The sequence below is a fragment of the Somniosus microcephalus genome, chromosome 11 (assembly GCF_052327205.1).
Source record: "Somniosus microcephalus isolate GS21.2 chromosome 11, FLI_Smic_1.0, whole genome shotgun sequence".
Lineage (NCBI taxonomy): Eukaryota > Metazoa > Chordata > Chondrichthyes > Squaliformes > Somniosidae > Somniosus > Somniosus microcephalus.
In genome coordinates this window covers 36,132,256-36,152,432 of record NC_140997.1, presented here as the reverse complement: position 1 = coordinate 36,152,432, position 20,177 = coordinate 36,132,256, and the positions used below count along the sequence as shown (strand labels likewise).

Genomic DNA, 20,177 nt, shown 5'->3' with positions numbered 1-20,177 from the left:
TATTTCAGAGATATATTTTTATCACTAATAAAGCATTTTTAATCACCATGTCAATCTACTACCTGTGAGTAACCCAATTTTAAATGACTGAAAATGATTTTTTTTTAAAAATATACAGAACCATTTGCTAGTTATATTGGGGCACAGTAGTCAGTTTCTTAGTATAAAAAAAAATCAAAATTACATTCAAAAGCTTTTAAAGCGTGCCTATTAGTGTCCTTGCACCCAAAAGAACCAGCTTAATTTTTAGAGCCTCCTCGAAGGCCTGAAAAAGTACGCAATTAACTAAACTCCCAATGCTGATTAATCCATCCTTTGGGTGTTGTCAGTTTTGTGGGCGGGGAAGGCTTTTAGCGCGATGGTATTAAACTAATGCAAACTCAATTTGCGCTTAAAATTCCATGATCTTTTGCACGAGTTACGCCGATTTCAGCTGAATTGCGCTTGGAAAAAACCAGCGCAGCCAAGCAGGAACTCTACCTAACTATATTACTTGCCTGCTTAAAATAAGTCTAAGTTCATGTATATACTGCATTATGTGCATCCTCTGTTTAAACAAACATTGGTGTTGGTCACTGTTTGAGTTGCAGTGGACTGAAATACATGGCCTATTGCTTGTCTAGAATTATCATTTATATGGGCTTTTTCAGATAATCAGAAACCTTCAAAGCCTATGGGATCTACGAGAGCCAAGTGGCGAAATGAGCAGGATGACACATTGATGGAGTCATGGAACTCTTTATTAAAGTTCAACAGGTCACAGCGAGGTCGTATAGCCAACATGGATTTCGAGGGAGACATATTTGATGAGTTCTTGCAAGAACAAAAAATTGGAAGAGAAACAGGATTTAAATCCTTGCATCAAGAATCGGTGCAGGAAGTCAAAGAGGAGGAGGAAGAATATGCAACTGATCTTGATAGAGATGATGATGGAAGTGATGATTTTGAAATTCCAGTTTTGCCAAAAGGCAGTCATTTGATTATTAATATTACATCTACCTGGGGTGATAGACATTATGTTGGACTTAATGGGATTGAAATATTCAGTTCAAGTGGGAAACCTGTGCAAATAGCACAAATAAAAGCAAATCCAGCAGATATTAACATTTTACCTGCTTATGGTAAAGACCCGAGAGTTATTTCAAATTTGATTGATGGTGTAAACAGGACACAAGATGATATGCATCTCTGGCTAGCACCTTTCACTCCAGGAAGGTCCCATCTGATCTATATTGACTTTGTAAATTCTTGTCACGTAGCCATGATTCGAATTTGGAATTACAACAAATCAAGAATACATTCTTTTCGTGGTATTAAAGATGTCGCAATCTTATTAAATGGGAAATTCATCTTTAGAGGAGAAATAGCCAAGGCATCGGGTACTTTAAACGGAGGTAACGTTTTGATTTGCACTGTGTTTAACTGGGGTTGGTATAACTAACTGAAAAATCTTTTCTTATCCCATCTGTCACTAGTAGTGGTTCCTGCATAGTTAGTATCGAGCAAAATATTATGCAATAAAGTTGCAGCATTGAATTTGGCTTCCATAGATTCAATATTAATTACATGCTCATGCAATATTTAAAATCAACCTTTATTCAATATTTTACTTTCCATAAATTATTAATAAAATGATTTAAAACATTAATGATTTATGTTTCTCTAAGATCTCTACTGTTATATTGTGACAGTTTTCAGGCAAGAATAGCATTGGCCAGCTACCCTACTTATCCATCTTCCCACAACTTTACCTCAAAGCTGACGAACTAGTCTACTTTGAGCCGTGTTATAGTTTCATGTTGGAATGTTTCTTTTTAATGTTTTGTGCTGTTAATTGAATGAATAGAAAAAGCTAGAAAATATTTAAACAGTAACAGTTGCCATAACCAAAAATATGCCCCATAACTTATGGGTTCCAACAATGGTTAGCTTTATTTTAAGTGAAAAGCACAAATGCAACCAGTTTACTTATTTGAACTCCATATACTTACATTATATGTATTTATAACCTAATAATTAGAATCTAATTTTACGTATTGAGAAGCCTAATTTAAATTAGATGATCAATGCCTGAAAATAGATTTGAAGTATTGTATGTTTCTAGTGAAAATGTAAACTGATTTTTTCCCCCTTTCAACACTGCAAATGTAATACTTTAGAAGTAGTGTTATATTACATAAAATTACACAGTATTTACAGCACAGAAACAGGCCAGTCATCCCAAATGGTCCATGCTGGTTTTTATGCTCCACGCGAGCTTCTTCCCAGCCCTCTTCATTAAACTCTATCAGCATAACCTTTTATTCCTTTCTCCCTCATGCGTTTATCTAGCTTTCTTTTAAATGCATCTATGCTATTTGCCTCAACTACTCCTGTGGTAGCGAGTTCCACATTCTCACCACTCTCTGGGTAAAGAGGATCCTTCTGAATTCCCTATTGGATTTACTCGTGACGATCTTCTATTTATGGCCCCTAGTTTTGGACTCCCCACAAGTGGAAACATTTTCTTTGCGTCTACCCTATCGACCCCTTTCATAATCTTAAAGACCTCTAAGATCTTTTTAAAGAAAATCTTTAAAAGGGAATATTATAGGAAAGTAATTGCCTCTTAATTGGTTTGCTGCATTAAACTCATACCTACATACCTGTCTGCATTGGCTCAGTGGTAGTGTTCTCCCCTCCTGAGTCAGAAGGTTGTGGGTTCAAGTCCCACTGTAGAGACTTGAGCACATAGTCTGGGCTGGCACTTCTGTGCAGTACTGAAGGAGTGCTGCACTGTCTGAGGTGCCGTCTTTTGAATGAGACGTTAAATCGAGGCCCCATCTGCCTTCTCAGCAGGATGTATAGGATCCCACGGTACCATTCGAAGAAGAGCAGCAGAGTTCTCCTGGTGTTCTGGCCAACAGTTATCCCTCAGCCAACACTTAAAACTGGTCATTTATTTCATTGCTGTTTGTGCACAAATTGGCTTCTACTTTCCCTCCATTACAACAGTGATTACACTTCAAAAGCAGTTTATTAACTGTAAAATGCTTTGGGACGTCCTGAGGTCATGAAAAGTGCTATGTAAATTAAGTCTTCCTTCTTCCTAAATGAAAAGCTGGCAAAAATACAATTGCTTATCAGATTAAGTGACTATAACATGAATTGTTTTCAAAATATGTATCGGAAAAGGTTGTAAAGATGTGACTGGCCAGTAGAGGCTCTTGTCAGATGTTCAGTAGGTATGCCCCTAGAGTCCAAGAGAGCTTTTACAACATCAATCATATAATCTAATGTTATTATGGGAGGGGGAATTGGTATTTTTTAATAAACTGTTGTTTTTAATTGCCAAATTATGATGGTCAGGGGGAACAAAACATTGAGAAATGTAATTCTAATAGACTTTCCATTTCTAATATTTATATTCCGAACCTTTGCAATCAGCTGGGATTTTTTTTTTAGCTTTGTCAACTGTTCCAATTTGTTTAGGTTCTAGAAACATTGTTTCTGCATTCATTTGTTGGTTGCATTTTCTCCATTTTCAGCTTTGGAACAGTTTGGAGACACTATACTCTTCACCACAGATGATGAGATTCTAGACGCAATGTCCCAGTACGATGAAACATTTGCAACTAATATTGATTATACTCAGTCAGTCACGTCTGAGGAAGAACTCCATAGACCTAGTACTGCAGATGATGAAGGAGATGAGAGGCCATTCACACAGGCTGGCTTTAGGATAGAGGATGAACAGGTAAATAAGTCTAAGTTCTGCCTTCAGTACACTAAGCACCGTCTGTCACCCTCAACGTACAATAGCTTTAGTACCACATAATAGACTTGTTAGCAAAATTGAAGCCCGTGGGATTAAAGGGGCAGTGGCTGCATGGGTACAAAATTGTCTACTGGCCAGATGCAGAGAGTACTGCTGAACTTTCAGACTGGAGGGTGGTGTGCGGTGGTATCCCCCAGGGGTCAGTGTTGGGACAACTGCTCCTTTTTGATATATATTAATGACCTTGGGCTTGGGTATACAAGGAATTATTTCAAAGTTTGCAGATGAAACAAAACTTAGAAATGTAGTAAACAGCGAGGAGGATGTAACAGACTTCAGGAGGACAGACAGACTGGTGAAATGGGCAGACACATGGCAGCTGAAATTTAATGCAGAGAAGTGTGAAGTGATTCATTTTGGTAGGAAGAATGAGGAGAGGCAACATAAATTAAATGGAACAACTTTAAAGGGAGTGCAGGAACAGAGAAAACTGGGAATGTACATGCAGGTGTACGTCTTTGACGGTGGCCGGGGAAGTTGAGAAGGCTGTTAAAAAGGCAAAAGCAAGGAAGTTATGCTAAACCTTTATAAATCACTGGTTAGGCTCCAGCTGGAGTATTGTGGCCAATTCTGGGTACCACCATTTAGGAACGATGTCAAGGCCTTGGAGAAAGTACAGAGGAGATGTACTAGAATGGTACCAGGCATGAAAGACTTCAGTTACGTGGAGAGACTACAGAAACTGGGGTTGTTTTCCTTCGAGCAGTGAAAGTTAAGGAGAGATTTGATAGAGGTGTTCAAAATCTTGAAGGGTTTTGATAGAGTAAATAAGGGGAAACTGTTTCCAGTGGCAGAAGGGTTGGTAACCAGAGGACCCAGATTTAAGGTAATTGGCAAGAGAACCAGAGGTGAGATGAGGGAAAAATATTTATGCAGCAAGTTGTTATGATTTGGAATGCGCTCCCTGAAAGGGTGGTGGAAGCAGATTCAATAATCATTTTCAAAAGGGAATTGGAAAGAAAAATTTGTAGGACTATGGGGCAAGAGCAAGGGAATGGAACTAAGTGGATAGCTCTTTCAACGAGCCAGCATAGGCATGATGGGCCAAATGGCCTCCTTTTGTGCTGTATCATTCTATGATTCTAGTCTGTTTACATGTGTTGATATAGAACCTGCAAATTCTTTCATAATTTTACCATAAACTTAAGTACTTACTTTGTGCTGAGGATGCCTTTTGGGACTTCCTTCTCTACAACATGTTGGCCAAGCAGTTTAGCTTGTGAGCAAAAGGTATTTGAGGGCATTGAATCCATCCCACAGATATGGGACAAAACTGCCATCTTTTTGCCAGCTGTGAATCATACAACACAGATTTGTCCGAACATGCCTGTGCCGGCTCTTTGAAAGGGCTTCCCAATTAGTCCCACTCCCCTGCTCTTTCCCCACATTAGTCCTGCTCCCCTGCTCTTTCCCGATCACCCTGCAAATTTTTCCTTTCAAGTATTTATCCAATTTCCTTTCGAAAGTTACTAATGAATCTGCTTCCACCACTCTTCCAGGCAGTGCATTCCAGATCTTAACTCGCTGCATAAAACAATGTCACCTCACCTCCTTGTTTCTTTTGACTAATTACCTTAAAGCTGTGACCTCTGGTTACTGTCCCTCCTGCCAGTGGAAACAGTTTATCCTTATTTACTCTATCAAAAGCCTTTATAATTTTGAACACCTGTACTTTGTGGAATCAATTTAAGTCATTTATAATGGATGAAAGTCCATAGCACAAAAGTCTCAAGTTAGTACAAATTGGTGCTAGCTTGGCAATCTCATTCAGAAGGGCCATGATGATAGTATTAAAAAATGAAAATTTGCAGTGGTACAGTGGGGAGGGTACTTTTCTAAGGTTGGGGTTAATATAGATTGTTGGGGCAGATTAGAAGAGATTTGCTCTGAATGTGCTATGTACCTTAGCACACCTGGGAGTGCTTGATATTGTCACTGGATACCCGGGTTGGGAAGTGTTCCAATCTCCCAGCACTGGCATAAGAAATCAATTTCCCCTCCCGACAAATAAAAATATTTTGAAGGATATTCGAACCATTGTGCAGAGTATTGCTAAAATTGGCAATATTTGCCAAAAATAAATTGAAAAACATGTCTGACAAATTATTTTCTGTTAATTTTCCATGATGTTGCTTATGGACAATTATTTTTTAAATTGTCTCTCTCTTCCTTTAAGTGTCTTTACTCATTTCCCGTTCTCTAATTTTCTCTGTCTCCTTAACCTCAGTTTTTCTCCTTGTCATCAACTGTCCGCTTCCTGTTGCCCTTGCACATTTTCTCTCATTGTTGTCTGTTTATCTCTCTGCCCTAAATCTCTCCTTCTCTCTTGTCTTTTTTTCTATATTTCATCCACTCTATCCTTTTCCTCTATTCTTGCATGGAGCCCTGGAGGCTGACTCGGGAACTCATATCCTCTGACAGCCAAAGAAACTCTTTCTCATCTGTTCCTAGAAATAAGGTCCCAGAGTTGGAAGGTAGGGTGTTGGGGTGGGAGGTTTCAGAAGAGAAGGAACGAGGGGCTAGTGATGGAGGTGCATCCCACCTTAGACAAGAAGGTCTTGCTGTTTGTGTTGAATCTAGAGCCACAGGTACTGCCATTTCCAGAAATTTAGAACATGAGCAGGTGAAAGAAAAACTGGTCACTGGGGCTTGGAAGGAGTGAAGAGGAGTCTAAAGCTGAGAGATTGTAAGCTGGCCAGAATTGAATCAGGGAGGCTGGGGCCTGAAGCTTTTACTACTGTTAAAGCCAGGTAAACTTTCTACAATGCCTGACAGCCGTTACTTTATTCTTTTGGACACAAACAGTAAAAAAACTTTAATGATCGGTGACTTTTGATCTTACCTAGAATTTATTAATAAGGACTGGAGACTTTAAAGTGCTGCTGAATTTTGCAGCTTGACAGAGTCCAGAAGCAAAGGCAGGATTCATCAATGGAACAGGTCGGAACTTTGCACTGCGATTTAGGAACTTTTTTTGAGCTGGGTGCACTGCACCAAACCTCTGAGACTGAAGCAGAAAAGGATTGCAGCCCAAGAAAAACCTAGTTGGAACACCTGGGTTAGGTCTGCAAGGGAAGGAGGTGGAGATGCAGCATCTGAGGCAAGTGTGCGAGGGATAGATAGAATACAGGTAGGCCTGAGACAGAAGGATAGTCATGCCGAGGAGTACAGACAGGTGGGTGAGGGAGTGTTACAGAGTGGTCATGATGCCCTGCTTAAATTGGCTCTAAGACTTGTGAAGATCCAGGTATCGCTACACTAACTTGCCGTAAATGGAATTGCAGGTTTATGCTGGTGATTTCTCTGTCATTTTATTCCTAGGTGTATGTGACAATTCATTCACCTTGAAGTTCGCAACATTTAAAGTAATGCTATTATCAGAAGGTTTCCACTCAGTTTGAGCCTGGGTGAGGAGTTCTCATACCAGCTATAACTCGCAGAATTTATTTTTTTAGTGCAATGTGTTGGGTAGGTTTGGTGCCATATTAAGGGGGAGGAAACGTACAGTTGGAAAAAAGTGCTTCTTTAATATGATTAATGAAAGCATATTGAAATTCAAAAATAACCAATTAGAAAGAAGTAGACGAAGACAACTTAAAACACTTAACTAATATGGAAGAAAATTGGCCGAGCCGATGGTCATGATATAGTCAACAGATTTAATGGTCGCAGCATGTCATACATGATGGACAGAAGTAATTTTATTTAAATATTTTTATACAAAAAGTAATGGTGATTTTTTTTGAGGTACTAACTGTATCACTTAATGCTTCTGGTAACTGCTGCAACATAGTTTTGAAGTGTGTTATCGCCACCTGCTGGCAAAATATCAGTTAAACCAATTAAATGTAAATGTGGCTAAAATGGTGACCGTAATTGTGACGTTGGTACGTCAGTTAGTGGTCTAAAACAAAGCAAAAATAATAGCCTTTTGTAATAATGACATGCCATCCCTATTAACTAATTAAATTCTGCATTTGCAGGAGCAGGGACAAACGTCTTTTCTGTTGGGTGGACCAGCCAGTCAGGTGCTAGGGGAGTATACTGGGAAGTGTAAGTATTTATATACAGAGCTAAGTTCTAATAACATCAAAGTTATCTTTGAAGTTTACTTCTGTTCTTCTAGAGTCCTGATACTTTTAATAAAACTTCATTTGAATTTTTCAATTCAGTCAGATTTGTATGATTTAGTAGTACAATATTGCATAAATCTGAAGATACTGGGTTAGATTTTCCTCTATGGTGGATTTACTGCCGAAGTAGCACCGAAACTGCATTTCTGCTTGTCGGTGTAATTCTGCCGAGAACCAGCCCAATTCTTCCTGGTGCACCTTCATTTCAAATTCATGGCACTTCTGCCAAGATTAACACCCGCCAGTCAATGACCACCTGCAGGAGCAGAAAAAATCCAGTGCTGCTGCAGCAGCTGAAAAGTCATTTTGTGACAATTTGTCTCATTGTGGAGGCTGAGGCTGGTGCTTCCTCAGGGCACCAAGTCCAAAAACCTAAAGTTGAGGTGTTACTGTCTGCAATCTGGCAATGAAGGAACCAGTTTTTTGCTCCAAGGGAAGGAGGCCCATGGACAGCATGATGCAAGCCTGTTGGAGGAGCGGACCTAGCAGTGAATCCCAAATCTAGCAAAAACCCACACAGCTACTTGGTGCTGGAAGAACTTCACTGAACTCTCCAGGGCAGCCAAAGTAACAGAAGGCAGCCATACCTAGAACGGTGTACTGTAATAAGCATGTTTCCCAGTTTTCAGCCACCTTGCCTTTACTGTGTTTTACACCATCTGCAACCTATGTGCAGGTGGTACCACATTATACTTCAAAACCCCTTCCTTCTCCTGCAAGAGCTTTATTCACATCTGTATACATAAGGAAGTAGTGGAAGACTCACATGATAGGTATTTTATTGCCAATGCCTGTTCTCACCTTCATTAAGGGGAATGCCTTCTGAAATTGGGGTTATATTCTCTATGATGGAACACAAAAGCCTAGAACATCAACCACGCAGTGCCCTCCTTCCTGACCCAGTCACCCTCCCCTCTTCCTGGTCCCTTTAATCACTTACCTAAGGGTGTCGCAGTGGCCAGATCTTGGAGTCCTCTTCGCCGGCGAGTTGCCTGGGAACACCTATTAGGAGTCCGCAGCTTGCTGGCTCAGTGATAATGAAGCCTGAAGCCCAATATCGTGTGCACCTCAGGCTTCTCCTGAGGAAGAAGGGAGGCCTAAAGGAGACCCCACCTGTTCCCGAGAACCAGACTGCAACTTTAAAACTATAAGAAAAACTTAAAAATGAATTTTAAACTTAAATCTTTAAATACTTCCATTTTTTTTTATCTGCAGTTTGCTCTGGGTCCCTTTTAGCCTTTAATTGCAAAGCACCTCTGGCCCACCACAAGCAGGCCCAAGTTTCTGTGTTGCATTGGCATTGTGCACTACCGGCAGCCACTGGGTGGAACGGATGGGAAATGGGGGCCTTGCAACATGCCTTGTCCACCTGCTGTCATTTGCATGTAGTAGGGTGTGGATTTAATGGCTAAAGAATTCTGTCCCCAGTAGGGGTGGAGAAAAATTTTCAAGGCATTTTTTTTTGGAGTGGGGATTTACTGTTAAGCCTCCCTGCCCCATTAATACTCTGGGACCACAAAAGCAGATAGATTCCTGGGGAAAACAATCTGACAAAGCAGGGAGGAAAAGTTTTTTGGGGCAAGAGTTTGCGAGTGGTCACCCCTCTAACACATATGGAGCAAGCAGTGGTAGGCTGAGGAGCGATGAATATCCACAGGAGAGATAGGCTAGAGCAGTAACGCCCAAAGCAAATTATCCTCTCCAAGTTTAAAGTACTGGCTTCCTTTGGGAATGATGATGATTGGTAGGACCATCAAATGGATTACAATGGCACCAAAAAATGAGATGGTATGGTGGGAGATTAGCACTTCGGTTAAGAATGCGGTCGTAATAGAGGGGTAGACACCATCATTCTCAGTCCAGACTGAGTCCCAGCTGCTTTGTTGCCTCCCAGGAGCTATGGTAAGGGACATTTTGGAAAGACTGGACAAGATTATGGAAGAGCAGCGAGAGTAGCCAGCCATCGTGGTCTAAATGGCAGCCAACAATATAGTAAAGGAAAGGCCTAACAACCTTCAAACGGAGTTTCAGATTAGGAAGTAGGCTCAGTAGAAGGACTTTAAGGGTGGCAATCTCTGGATTACTTCCCCAGTCACGTGCTGGAATAGGGAAGGATAGGACACGCCTAAAGAGGTGTTGTCAGGAAGAGGGTTTCTGTTTTATGGAGCATTGGCACCAGTTGTGGGGAAGATGGTTCAAATAGAAAGAGAAAAAGTTAGTACAAAAACAAGGACACAAGATTGGAATATAGCAAATTTTAGAGGGATGAGCAAACATAGAAACGTAGAAGATAGGAGCAGGAGTAGGCCCTTCGAGCCTGCTCCACCATTCAATGAGATCATGGCTGATCATCCAAATTCAGTACCCTGTCCCTGCCTTCTCCCCATATCCCTTGATCCCTTTAGCCTCAAGAAATATATCCAACTCTTTCTTGAATATATTTAATGAACTGGCCTCCACCGCCCTCTGTGGCAGAGAATTCCACAGGTTCACCACTCTCTGGGTGAAGAAATTCCTCCTCATTTCAGTCCTAAATGGCTTACCCCTTATCCTTAGACTATGACCCCTGGTTCTGGACTCCCCGGCCATCAGAAACATCCTTTCTGCATCTAGTCTGTCCAGACCTGACAGAATTTTATAGGTTTCGATGAGATCCCCTCTCAATCTTCTAAACTCCAGTGAGTATAAGCCCAATCGACACAATCTCTCCTCGTACGTCATTCCTGCCATCCCAGGTATCAGCCTGGTGAATCTTCGCTGCACTCCCTCCATGGCAAGAACGTCCTTCCTCAGGTAAGGTGACCAAAACTGCACACAATACTCAAGGTGTGGTCTCACCAAGGCCCTGTACAACTGCAGCAAGACATCCTTGTTCTTGTACTCGAACCCTCTTGCTATGAAGGCCAACATACCATTTGCCTTCTTAACCACCTGCTGCACCTGCATGCTTACCTTCAGCGACTGGTGCACAATAACACCCAGGTCTCTTTGCACTTCCCCTTCTCCCAATCTATTGCCATTCAAATAATAATCTGCCTTCCTGTTTTTGCCACCAAAGTGGATAACCTCACATTTATTCCCATTATACTGCATTTGCCATGTTTCTGCCCAATCACCCAACCTGTCCAAATCGTACTGGAGTTTCACGACATCCTCCTCACAGCTTACCCTCCCACCCAGCTTTGTGTCGTCTGCAAATTTGGAGATATTACATCCAATTCCCTCGTCCAGATCATTAATATATATTGTGAACAGCTGGGGTCCTAGGACCGATCCTTGCAGTACCCCACTAGTCACTGCCTGCCACTCGGAAAATGACCCGTTTATTCCAACTCTTTGCTTTCTGTCCGCCAACCAGTTCTCTATCCAAGTCAATACCTTGCCCCCAATCCCATGTGCCTTAATTTTGCACGCTAATCTCTTATGTGGGACCTTATCGAAAGCCTTCTGAAAGTCCAAATACACCACATCCACTGGTTCTGCCTTATCTATTTTACCAGTTACATCCTCAAAAAATTCCAGTAGATTAGTCAAGCATGATTTACCTTTTGTAAATCCATGTTGACTTTGTCCAATCCTGTCACTGCTTTCCAAGTGCTCTGCTATTACATCTTCTATAATGGACTCTAGCATTTTCCCCACTACCGATGTCAGGCTTACTGGTCTATAATTCCCCGCTTTTTCTCTACCACCTTTTTTGAATAGTGGGGTAACATTAGCTACCCTCCAATCCATGGGTACTGTTCGAGTCTATCGAGTTCTGGAAGATGACCAGCAATGCATCTACTATCTCTAGGGCCACTTCCTTAAGTACCCTGGGATGTAGACCATCAAGCCCTGGGGATTTATCGGCCTTCAGTCCCATCAATTTTCCTAACACCATTTCCCTACAGATACTGATTTCTTTCAGTTCCTTCCTCTCATTAGACCCTGTGTTCCCCGGCATCTCTGGGAGGTTATTTGTGTCCTCCTTTGTGAAGACAGAACCAAAGTATGTATTTAGTTGGTCTGCCATTTCCTTGTTTCCCATTATAAATTCCTCTGATTCTGACTGTAAGGGACCTACGCTTGACTTCACCAATCTTTTTCTCTTCACATATCTATAAAAGCTTTTACAGTCAGTTTTTATGTTCCCTGCTAGCTTACTCTCATATTCTATTTTCCCTTTCTTAATTAATCCCTTTGTCCTCCTTTGTTGACTCCTAAACTGCTCCCAATCCTCAGGATTATTGCTTTTACTGGCCAATTTATATGTCCTCTCCTTGGATCTTATGCTATCCCTAATTTCCCTTGTTAGTCACCTTTTTTGTTTTATTTTTATGCCAAACTGGGATGAACAAATTCTGTAGCTCATCCATTCGGTCTTTGAATGTTTGCCATTGCCTATCCACCGTCAACCCTTTGCGTGCCATTCCCCAATCAATTCTACCCAACTCGCTCCTCAGACCATCGTAGTTTCCTTTATTTAAATTGAGGACCCTTGTCTCTGAGTCAACTACTTCATTCTCCATCTTAATGAAGAATTCGATCATATTATGATCGCTCCGACCCAAGGGGCCTCGTACAACAAGATTGCTAATTAATCCTTTCTCGTTACATAATACCCAGTCTAAGATGGCTTGATCTCTGGTTGGTTCCTCGACATATTGGTCCAGGAAACCATCCCGTAAACACTCCAGGAATTCCTCCTCCACAGTATTGTTACTAATTTGGTTGGCCCAATCTATATGTAGATTAAAGTCACCCATGATGACTGCTGTGCCCTTATTGCACGCTTCTTTAATTTCCCTTTTAATACCATCCCCAACCTCCGCCTTACTGTTTGGAGGTCTATATACCACTCCCACTAATGTTTTTTTCCCCTTAGTATTTCTCAATTCCACCCATACAGATTCCACATCATCAGAGCTAATATCCTTCATTACAATTGTATTAATCCCTTCTTTAACCAGTAATGCTACCCCACCTCCCTTTCCTTGTTGCCTCTCTTTCCTGAATATCAAATACCTCTGGATGTTGAGTTCCCAGTCTTGGCCATCCTTGAGCCACGTTTCCGTAATCCCAACCAAATCATATTTGTTTACCTCTATTTGCACAGCCAATTCATCCACCTTATTACAAATGCTCCTCGCATTAAGACACAAAGCCTTCAGGCTTGTTTTTTTAACGCTCTTAGACCTATTAGAATTATTATTTAATGTGGCCACATTTGATTTAAACCGTTGATTTCTCTGACTGCCACTTTTGTTTTTCTCCTTCCTATCTTTTGCTTTTATCCCTGTTTTCCTTTCCTCTGTCTCCCTGCTCAGGTTCCCAACCCCCTGCCATTTTAGTTTAAACCCCCCCGAACAGTGCTAGCAAACCTCCCCGCAAGGATATTTGTCCTGCTCTGGTTCAGGTGCAACCCGTCCGACTTGTACAAGTCCCACCTTCCCCAGAAGCAGGCCCAGTGATTCAGGAAACTAAAGCCCTCCCTCCTGCACCAACTCTTTAGCCACGCATTCATCTGCTCTATCCTCCTATTCCTATACTCACTAGCACGTGGCACCGGGAGTAATCCAGAGATTACAACCTTTGAGGTCCTACTCTTTAATCTGCTACCTAGCTCCCTAAATTCTTGCTGCAGGACCTCATCCCTCTTCCTACCTATGTCGTTGGTCCCAATGTGAACCACGACCTCTACCTGTTCACCCTCCCCCTTCAGGATGCCCTGCAGCCGTTCAGTGACATCCTTGACTCTGGCACCAGGGAGGCAACACACCATCCTGGAGTCACGTCTACGGCCACAGAAACGCCTATCTGTTCCCCTTACGATAGAATCCCCTACCACTATTGCTCTCCCACTCTTTTTCCTCCCTTCCTGAGCAGCAGAAGCACCCCTGGTGCTAGGAAGTTGGCTGCTGCTGCCTTCCCCTGGTGAGTCATCCTCCTCAACAGTATCCAAACTGGTATACCTGTTTGAAAGGGGGATGGCCACAGGGGTCCCCTGCACTACCTGCCTGCTTCTATTGCTTCGCCTGGTGGTCACCCATTTCCCTTCTGCTTGTGCAGCCCTACCCTGCGGCGTGACCAACTCATCAAACGTGTAATCCACGACCTTCTCAGCATCGTGAATGCTCCACAACCCATCCATCCGCAGCTCTAGCGCCTCCATACGGCCCGTTAGTAGCTGCAGCTGGATGCATTTCTGGCACACGTGGTCGTCAGGGACACTGGCAGCGTCCCTGAATTCCCACATAGAGCAAGAGGAGCATAACACGGGGCTGGGCTCGGCTCTCCTGGCATGACTTACCCCTTTAATTAATTTAAATTAATTCAGTACCACCAGTTAAAGATATACTCTAGGGCGCTTATTTACCAACTGTCCCCACCACACCACAGAGACCCAAGAAAATATAAACCGCAGAATTTAAGCTTGTAATGTAAAGGAGAAAGAAAGAAATACTCACCAACCAATCACTTACCTGAGCTATCTGAGGGGAGAAGAATTGGCACACAGGACTATAGATCAACAATGGGATGTTTTTAAAAAGGTGATTGCAAAGGTGCAGAATAAATATAGACCATTAAAAAAGGAGACTACTTCAAGTTTCAGGATGCCACGGATAAATAAAAGTTAGAAATAAACTAAAATTAAGAGGATGGCAAATGTGGCCTATAGGTATAATAAAAATAATGAGAAGGAAAGCAAGGAGAGAGTATGAAAGAGGATCTCAAAAAAATATTGAGAAATATATCAGTAAAATGAGAATTGTTAAATGCGAGATGGTCCCCCTGAGAGGATAGAGTTACTACCCTGGAGTTAGAAGGTAAAAGGAAATTGGCAGGGATACTTAAGAAGTACTTTGTATCAAAGGAGAAGGATATTAAAGCGGGCTTAAATCCTGAATTGTTTTAAACCAAGATAAGAAATATTACAATAAATAAAAGGAAAGTATCAGAGAAGCTAGTTAATCCTAAGGAAGACAAAGTGCCAGATGCATTCAAGAATCCTGAGGGAAATGGAGGGAGAAATAACAGAGGCTCTAGTAATTATATTTCAGGGCTCAACTGAGTGTGGCGTGTGCTGGAGGACTGGAGAGTGGCCAATGTAATACCCATTTTTCAAAAAGGGAGACAGAGATTATTTAAGTAATTAGTTTAACATCTGCAGTAGGGAAAATTTTGGATTCTTTACCAAATATCTAAATGAAGAGAAAATAATTAGAATCAGCTAACACCGATTTCAGAAAGGAACATTGGGGGAGAAATTCGGTATTGCCCCGTTTGGGGCGCAATTATCGGCATGCGCAAAGTTTAGTGCCTGGCGCTAATTATCGCCTCCGACTGCAAACTTGGCCTCTATTGGCCCTGGAGGTGATTTGAGCGCTAAATCAGGCGCTACACACCTCTCAAGGTGCTAACGCCGAGGAGCGAGGCGCTACCTCAGAGCGCTGGCGAAGCTCATGTGATGTCAGTCAGCAATGGAACACAGACACACTGGCGCCGGCCAGTTCTTAAAGGGGAGGGTCGATCTTGCTCTCCATCCACACCCTGCTCATTGCAGCCTTGAATCTCGGCCTAGAGAGACCTGTACATCAATTCTGCTGGAAAGAACAATGGAGAGGCCCAGGGAAAGAGCTCAGAGTGCAGCCCCCATAGTCTCTTCTAAATCGATGCAAGGAAGGTCAAATCAAAATGAACCTGCAAAGTGCTGCTCAGTACCCAAAACTCCTTCACACAGCATTGAATCTCTCCAGAAGTGTCTGTCTCTCTCTCTCTCTCTCTCTCTCAGAATGCGTGGTGCAAAAATGTCGCCGACAAAAAAAGGCAGGAAGCGGCCGCCTTTAAATAGCGCTCCCCCAGTCCCTTCCTGACTGCAAAACGTTCCCCTCTACCTGTCGTTGCTAGCGACAGGCGGAAAGGCAGCAGGCGCAAGAGATCGTGGCAGTAGTGTTTGGCAGCGCTGCAAAATGTCTGGTAATTTTCGCAAGCGGCGCAAACATCACCACGCCCGGGCGCTAGTTGCTTTGCGCCCCGTTAACGGGAGGCACTAATCAACCGAATTTTCCCCCCAATTGCGCTTCAAAAAAAAAAAACTGCTGGAGTTCTTTGAGGAGTTGAAAGATGAGGTGGATTGAGGAAATGCAATGGATGTGCGTACATGGACTTTCAGAAAGCCTTTGACACGATACTACAAAGGCGATTATTGGAATGGATTAACAGGTGTGGAATTAGGGGAGGGAAAGCATATTCGATTAAAAACTGGTTAGAAGGGAGGAAACTGAGTCGGCGTTGAGGGCAGTTTTTCCAGAGTGGTTGGAAATGGCGGTGTGCAATGTTCCTTTTAATTTTTTTTGGGTGCGCGGCCCATTCAAAATACCGCACATGCGTGGTTTTTCCCATCTGAAAGCCAATGAGCCAGCTGCACGGGAGCTCCAGAGTGCTGCGCGGTCGTGCAACTTAAAGGGAACGTTGGTGGTGTCCCACAGGGATCTGGTCTGGAACCACCTCTGTTCACTGTGTACATCAATGATTTGGATATAGGATCAGATGAAGTGGTAATTGCAGGCGATACTAAAATGGGAGGTATAGTAAATAATTCTGAGAACCAAAGGAAGTTACGAGGGGATATTGATAAGATGGTGAAATGGGCTTAAAAAGTAGAAGATGGAATTCAATGTCATTAAGTGAAGTGTTACATTTTGGTTTTAAAATAATGTTTTAGTGGAAGTGCAGACGGATTTGGGGGTTCAGGTTCACAAAGCAATAAGTGGATAAGGCTATAAAAGAAAGCTAATGGAATACTGGGTTTTATGGCAAAAGGTATAGAATATAAAAGTCGAGATGTAATGGTGAATCTGTATAAAACCTTAGTAAGACCACAGTTGGAGTACTGTATGTAGTTTTGGGCTCCCCACAGAGCTGGCTATCGGTGAAATCTCAGAAATTCACGAAACTGATGAAAACTTCAGCTCTTCCACAGTAAGTACGCTGTTAAATTTCCCACTAAAAATTAGACCCCAAGGGGGAAAAATTCAGTACCTTAGCGCCCTTTGGGTCTAATTTTTAGCGGGGAATTTAACAGCGTACTTACTTAGGAAGAGCTGAAGTTTTCATCATTTTCATAGATTTCCGAGATTTCACTGATAGCCAGCTCTGTGGGTCATGGGGCAGGGGTGGGTGCACAGCGCAGCCTGTTTTGGACCTGCCAATGACTGACCGCAACTTCGGGAGTTTTGCATGTGCCAAATCCCGAAGTTGCGGTCAGTTTCAAAGGTGGAATGACTGCAAACACTGACAGTTCGCCATCATCCCGACCACAAATTCCGGGCCATTAAAATGCTGTTCGGTATGAGGAAATACAAATACGAAGAAAGATGTGAAAAATTAAGGCTGTTTTCAGTAGAGCAGAGGGGATTACAGGGTGTTTTGATAGAAGTGTTTAAAATTATGACTGATGGGACAGAATAGATAGAAACAGACTATTTCTAGTGCTTGAGTGGGCTAGAATGGATGAGATTTAGGACAGAGAGCAGGAGATTTTTTTTTTTTAACACAGAGGGTTGTGAGGCTGTGGAATGTGTTACGAGTTAGTGATTGAAGCAGAGACCACATCAGCATTTAAGAATAGATCAGATAGATGGTTGAAGGAAAGGGTGATAAAGGGATATGGGAACAGGACAGATGGATGCAATTAGGACTATTGCTTTGTGGAGGATAAACACCAACATGACTGGTTGGGCTCAATAGCCTGTTTCCGTACTGTAGTTTCTTTGTAATTCTATCTTTAAAAAAAGTGTTGAATTGGCACCAGCATGAATCTGCCTCATCTTGTTTACAAACATGTATTTGAAAACTAACATCTATTTTATCATCTAAACTTGAACTTTCTTTCCTTAAATCCTAGGTATACAGCTAAATTTCACTGCCACTTGGGGAGACTCGCACTACCTTGGCTTGACTGGACTGGAAGTTGTAGGCAAAGCTGGTCAGGCACTACCTGTCACAATGGACATTATTGAAGCATCACCAAGAGATCTAAATGAATTGCCAGAATATAATGAAGACATGAGGACATTAGACAAGTATATACTATTCATTGACTATTTGAGCAAAATAATTTAATTTTGAGAGTGCTATTTAAAATATCTACTCATAGGTATTTATACTCGCACTTAAGGCTAGGGTTATCCAAAATACGTTCCGCCATTATCCCTAGCAATCTGTTCCAAGTAGCCCAAACACCTAACTTCCATTTACGCTTATGTTTCGTACATACTTGCTGATTTGTCCTTTTTGAATTTTGTGGGTTTGGAAAGAGCTGTTCTTTCCATTATTGCCTCATTAGTGGGCCAATCTCGCATCAGTAAGCTAAGATTTGTTTGTATCTGCAGCTTGAGATATAAATTAATGAGAGCATTGATTTAAACTTGTGGCCAATGAGGCACCATGATATGCACCTAAGTAGTTCAGAAAGACAGAAAAAAAACATTGCACATTCTGCCTAAGGCTGTATATTCAGCAGATTCTCATTAATGGAAATATTCCTATTGGGAACAAATATTCTCTGTATAGTTGTTGCTATTAAATCAAGAACATTGAATGTATAGAAAATCAATCCGTGTAGGAGAAAAGAATAGTTTTCAATAACCATGTGACCATTAATTGATCATTTTGTATTTGTTATGGGCTCTGGTCACATTCCAGGTGTAGTGCCACAGGACCTGTGCACCAGAGCTAACCGCTCTCCCCAGCCAAGTTGTTCTAGTACAGCTATGACACTGGCATCTACTCGACAAGGTGGAAGATTACCCAACTACGTCCTATGCACAAAGATAGGATAAATCAATCCTAGCCAATTACCAGCCTATCGACATGCTTCCAATCATCCGTAAAGGGATGGAAGGCGTCATCTATCAATAGTGCCATCAAGCGACACCTGTTCACCGATGCTCAGTTCCGCCACCAGCACTCTGCTCCAGACCTCTTCACAGCCTTGATCCAGACATGGATGCAAGAGCTGAATGCCAGAGGAGAGGTGGGAGTAGCTGCCCTCAACGTCAAGGCAGCATACAACTGACTATGACAACTGGAGCTCAATAAAACTTTCAATACATTCTTTCTTTCTCTCGATCGCTTTTTTTCTCTGTATCTCCTTTCTGTCTCTCTTCTCTCTCACCCCCTCTCTTTTCCTAATTTCTTCCCCCCCTCTCTCTCCCCCCCCCCTCGCGCTCTGCCCCCCCTCGCGCTCTGCCCCCCCTGCGCTCTGCCTCTCCCTCCCTTTCTTCCCCCTCTCTCTGCTGCCTCTTTGCCTGTCTCTCCCGATCCCTACTCAACCCTTTTGCACGCTGTCCCTATCCCCTCTCTAGCCCCCCCCCCCCCGCTAGCCTCTCTCTCTCTCTCTCTCTCTCTCTCTCTCTCTCTCTCTCTCTCTCTCTCTCTCTCTCTCCTCTCTCTCGCCCCCTCACTCCATCCTACCCTTACTACAACCCCCCATGCTCCCTCTCACTATCCTCCTCCTTTCTTTCTCTCTGCCCTCTTGCAGTCTATCTCTCTCTCTCTGCCCTTCACACTCATTTCTCTCTCTCTGTTCTCACTCTGCCTGTATGCCATCCTCTTTGTCTCTTTCCCTCACACTCTCTCTGGCCTCTCCCTCTGGCTGCTCCATTTCTCTTTGCTCCCTTCCTCTGCACCTTCCTCCATGCTCTCAATGCCACCCTCTCTCTTTTGATCCCTCTGTCTATCTCTCATTCTTTGTGCCCCTCTCTACCACTCTATGAATCTTCCTTTCTCTTTCTCTGGATCCACCCTCTATCTCCTGATTCCCCCTTCCAGCTTACTCGCTCTTGCATGTGCATGCCCTCTCTTTCGCCTTCTTTGTCTCTCTCTCGCACACTCTCCTTGCTTTCTTCCTTCTTCCCAAGTGTCCCTCTCTTTCAATCTCTTCAAAATAACCAAAAGGCCCATGCCGTTTACAAAAATTGTAAATATAAACAATTTGGATATTTACCAAAAAACCCCACAACTCCTGTTCCCCGCTCCTTCTGGTGGCTGATGAAGATTCCATTTGCCACTATAAATGGTGGTTGTGGATATAATAATAAAGACTGTGAAAATGATGGTCCCAGGGGATTTATGGGTTCTAAAAATAAGAAACCTAGGAGATAGGTTAGATATAAAGTAGAAGTTCAATCTAATCACAGCTTATAAGGACTAATAAAGACTTATAAGGACTGATTGAATTT

General features: G+C 42.5%; 1 protein-coding gene across 2 annotated transcripts in view; it reads left to right on the top strand.

The window, feature by feature from the left end:
• Positions 1-20,177, top strand: part of katnip (katanin interacting protein) — a 144,009-nt gene that overhangs the window by 85,784 nt on the left and 38,048 nt on the right. Inside the window, exons 16-19 of one of the 2 annotated variants that reach the window (XM_086000480.1) lie at positions 651-1,394; positions 3,528-3,736; positions 7,801-7,870; positions 17,840-18,017. In XM_086000480.1, coding sequence (XP_085856606.1) covers positions 651-1,394; positions 3,528-3,736; positions 7,801-7,870; positions 17,840-18,017 — 1,201 coding nt within the window. The remainder of the gene's footprint in view (positions 1-650; positions 1,395-3,527; positions 3,737-7,800; positions 7,871-17,839; positions 18,018-20,177) is intronic. The other variant, XM_086000481.1, reaches the window with a different exon arrangement.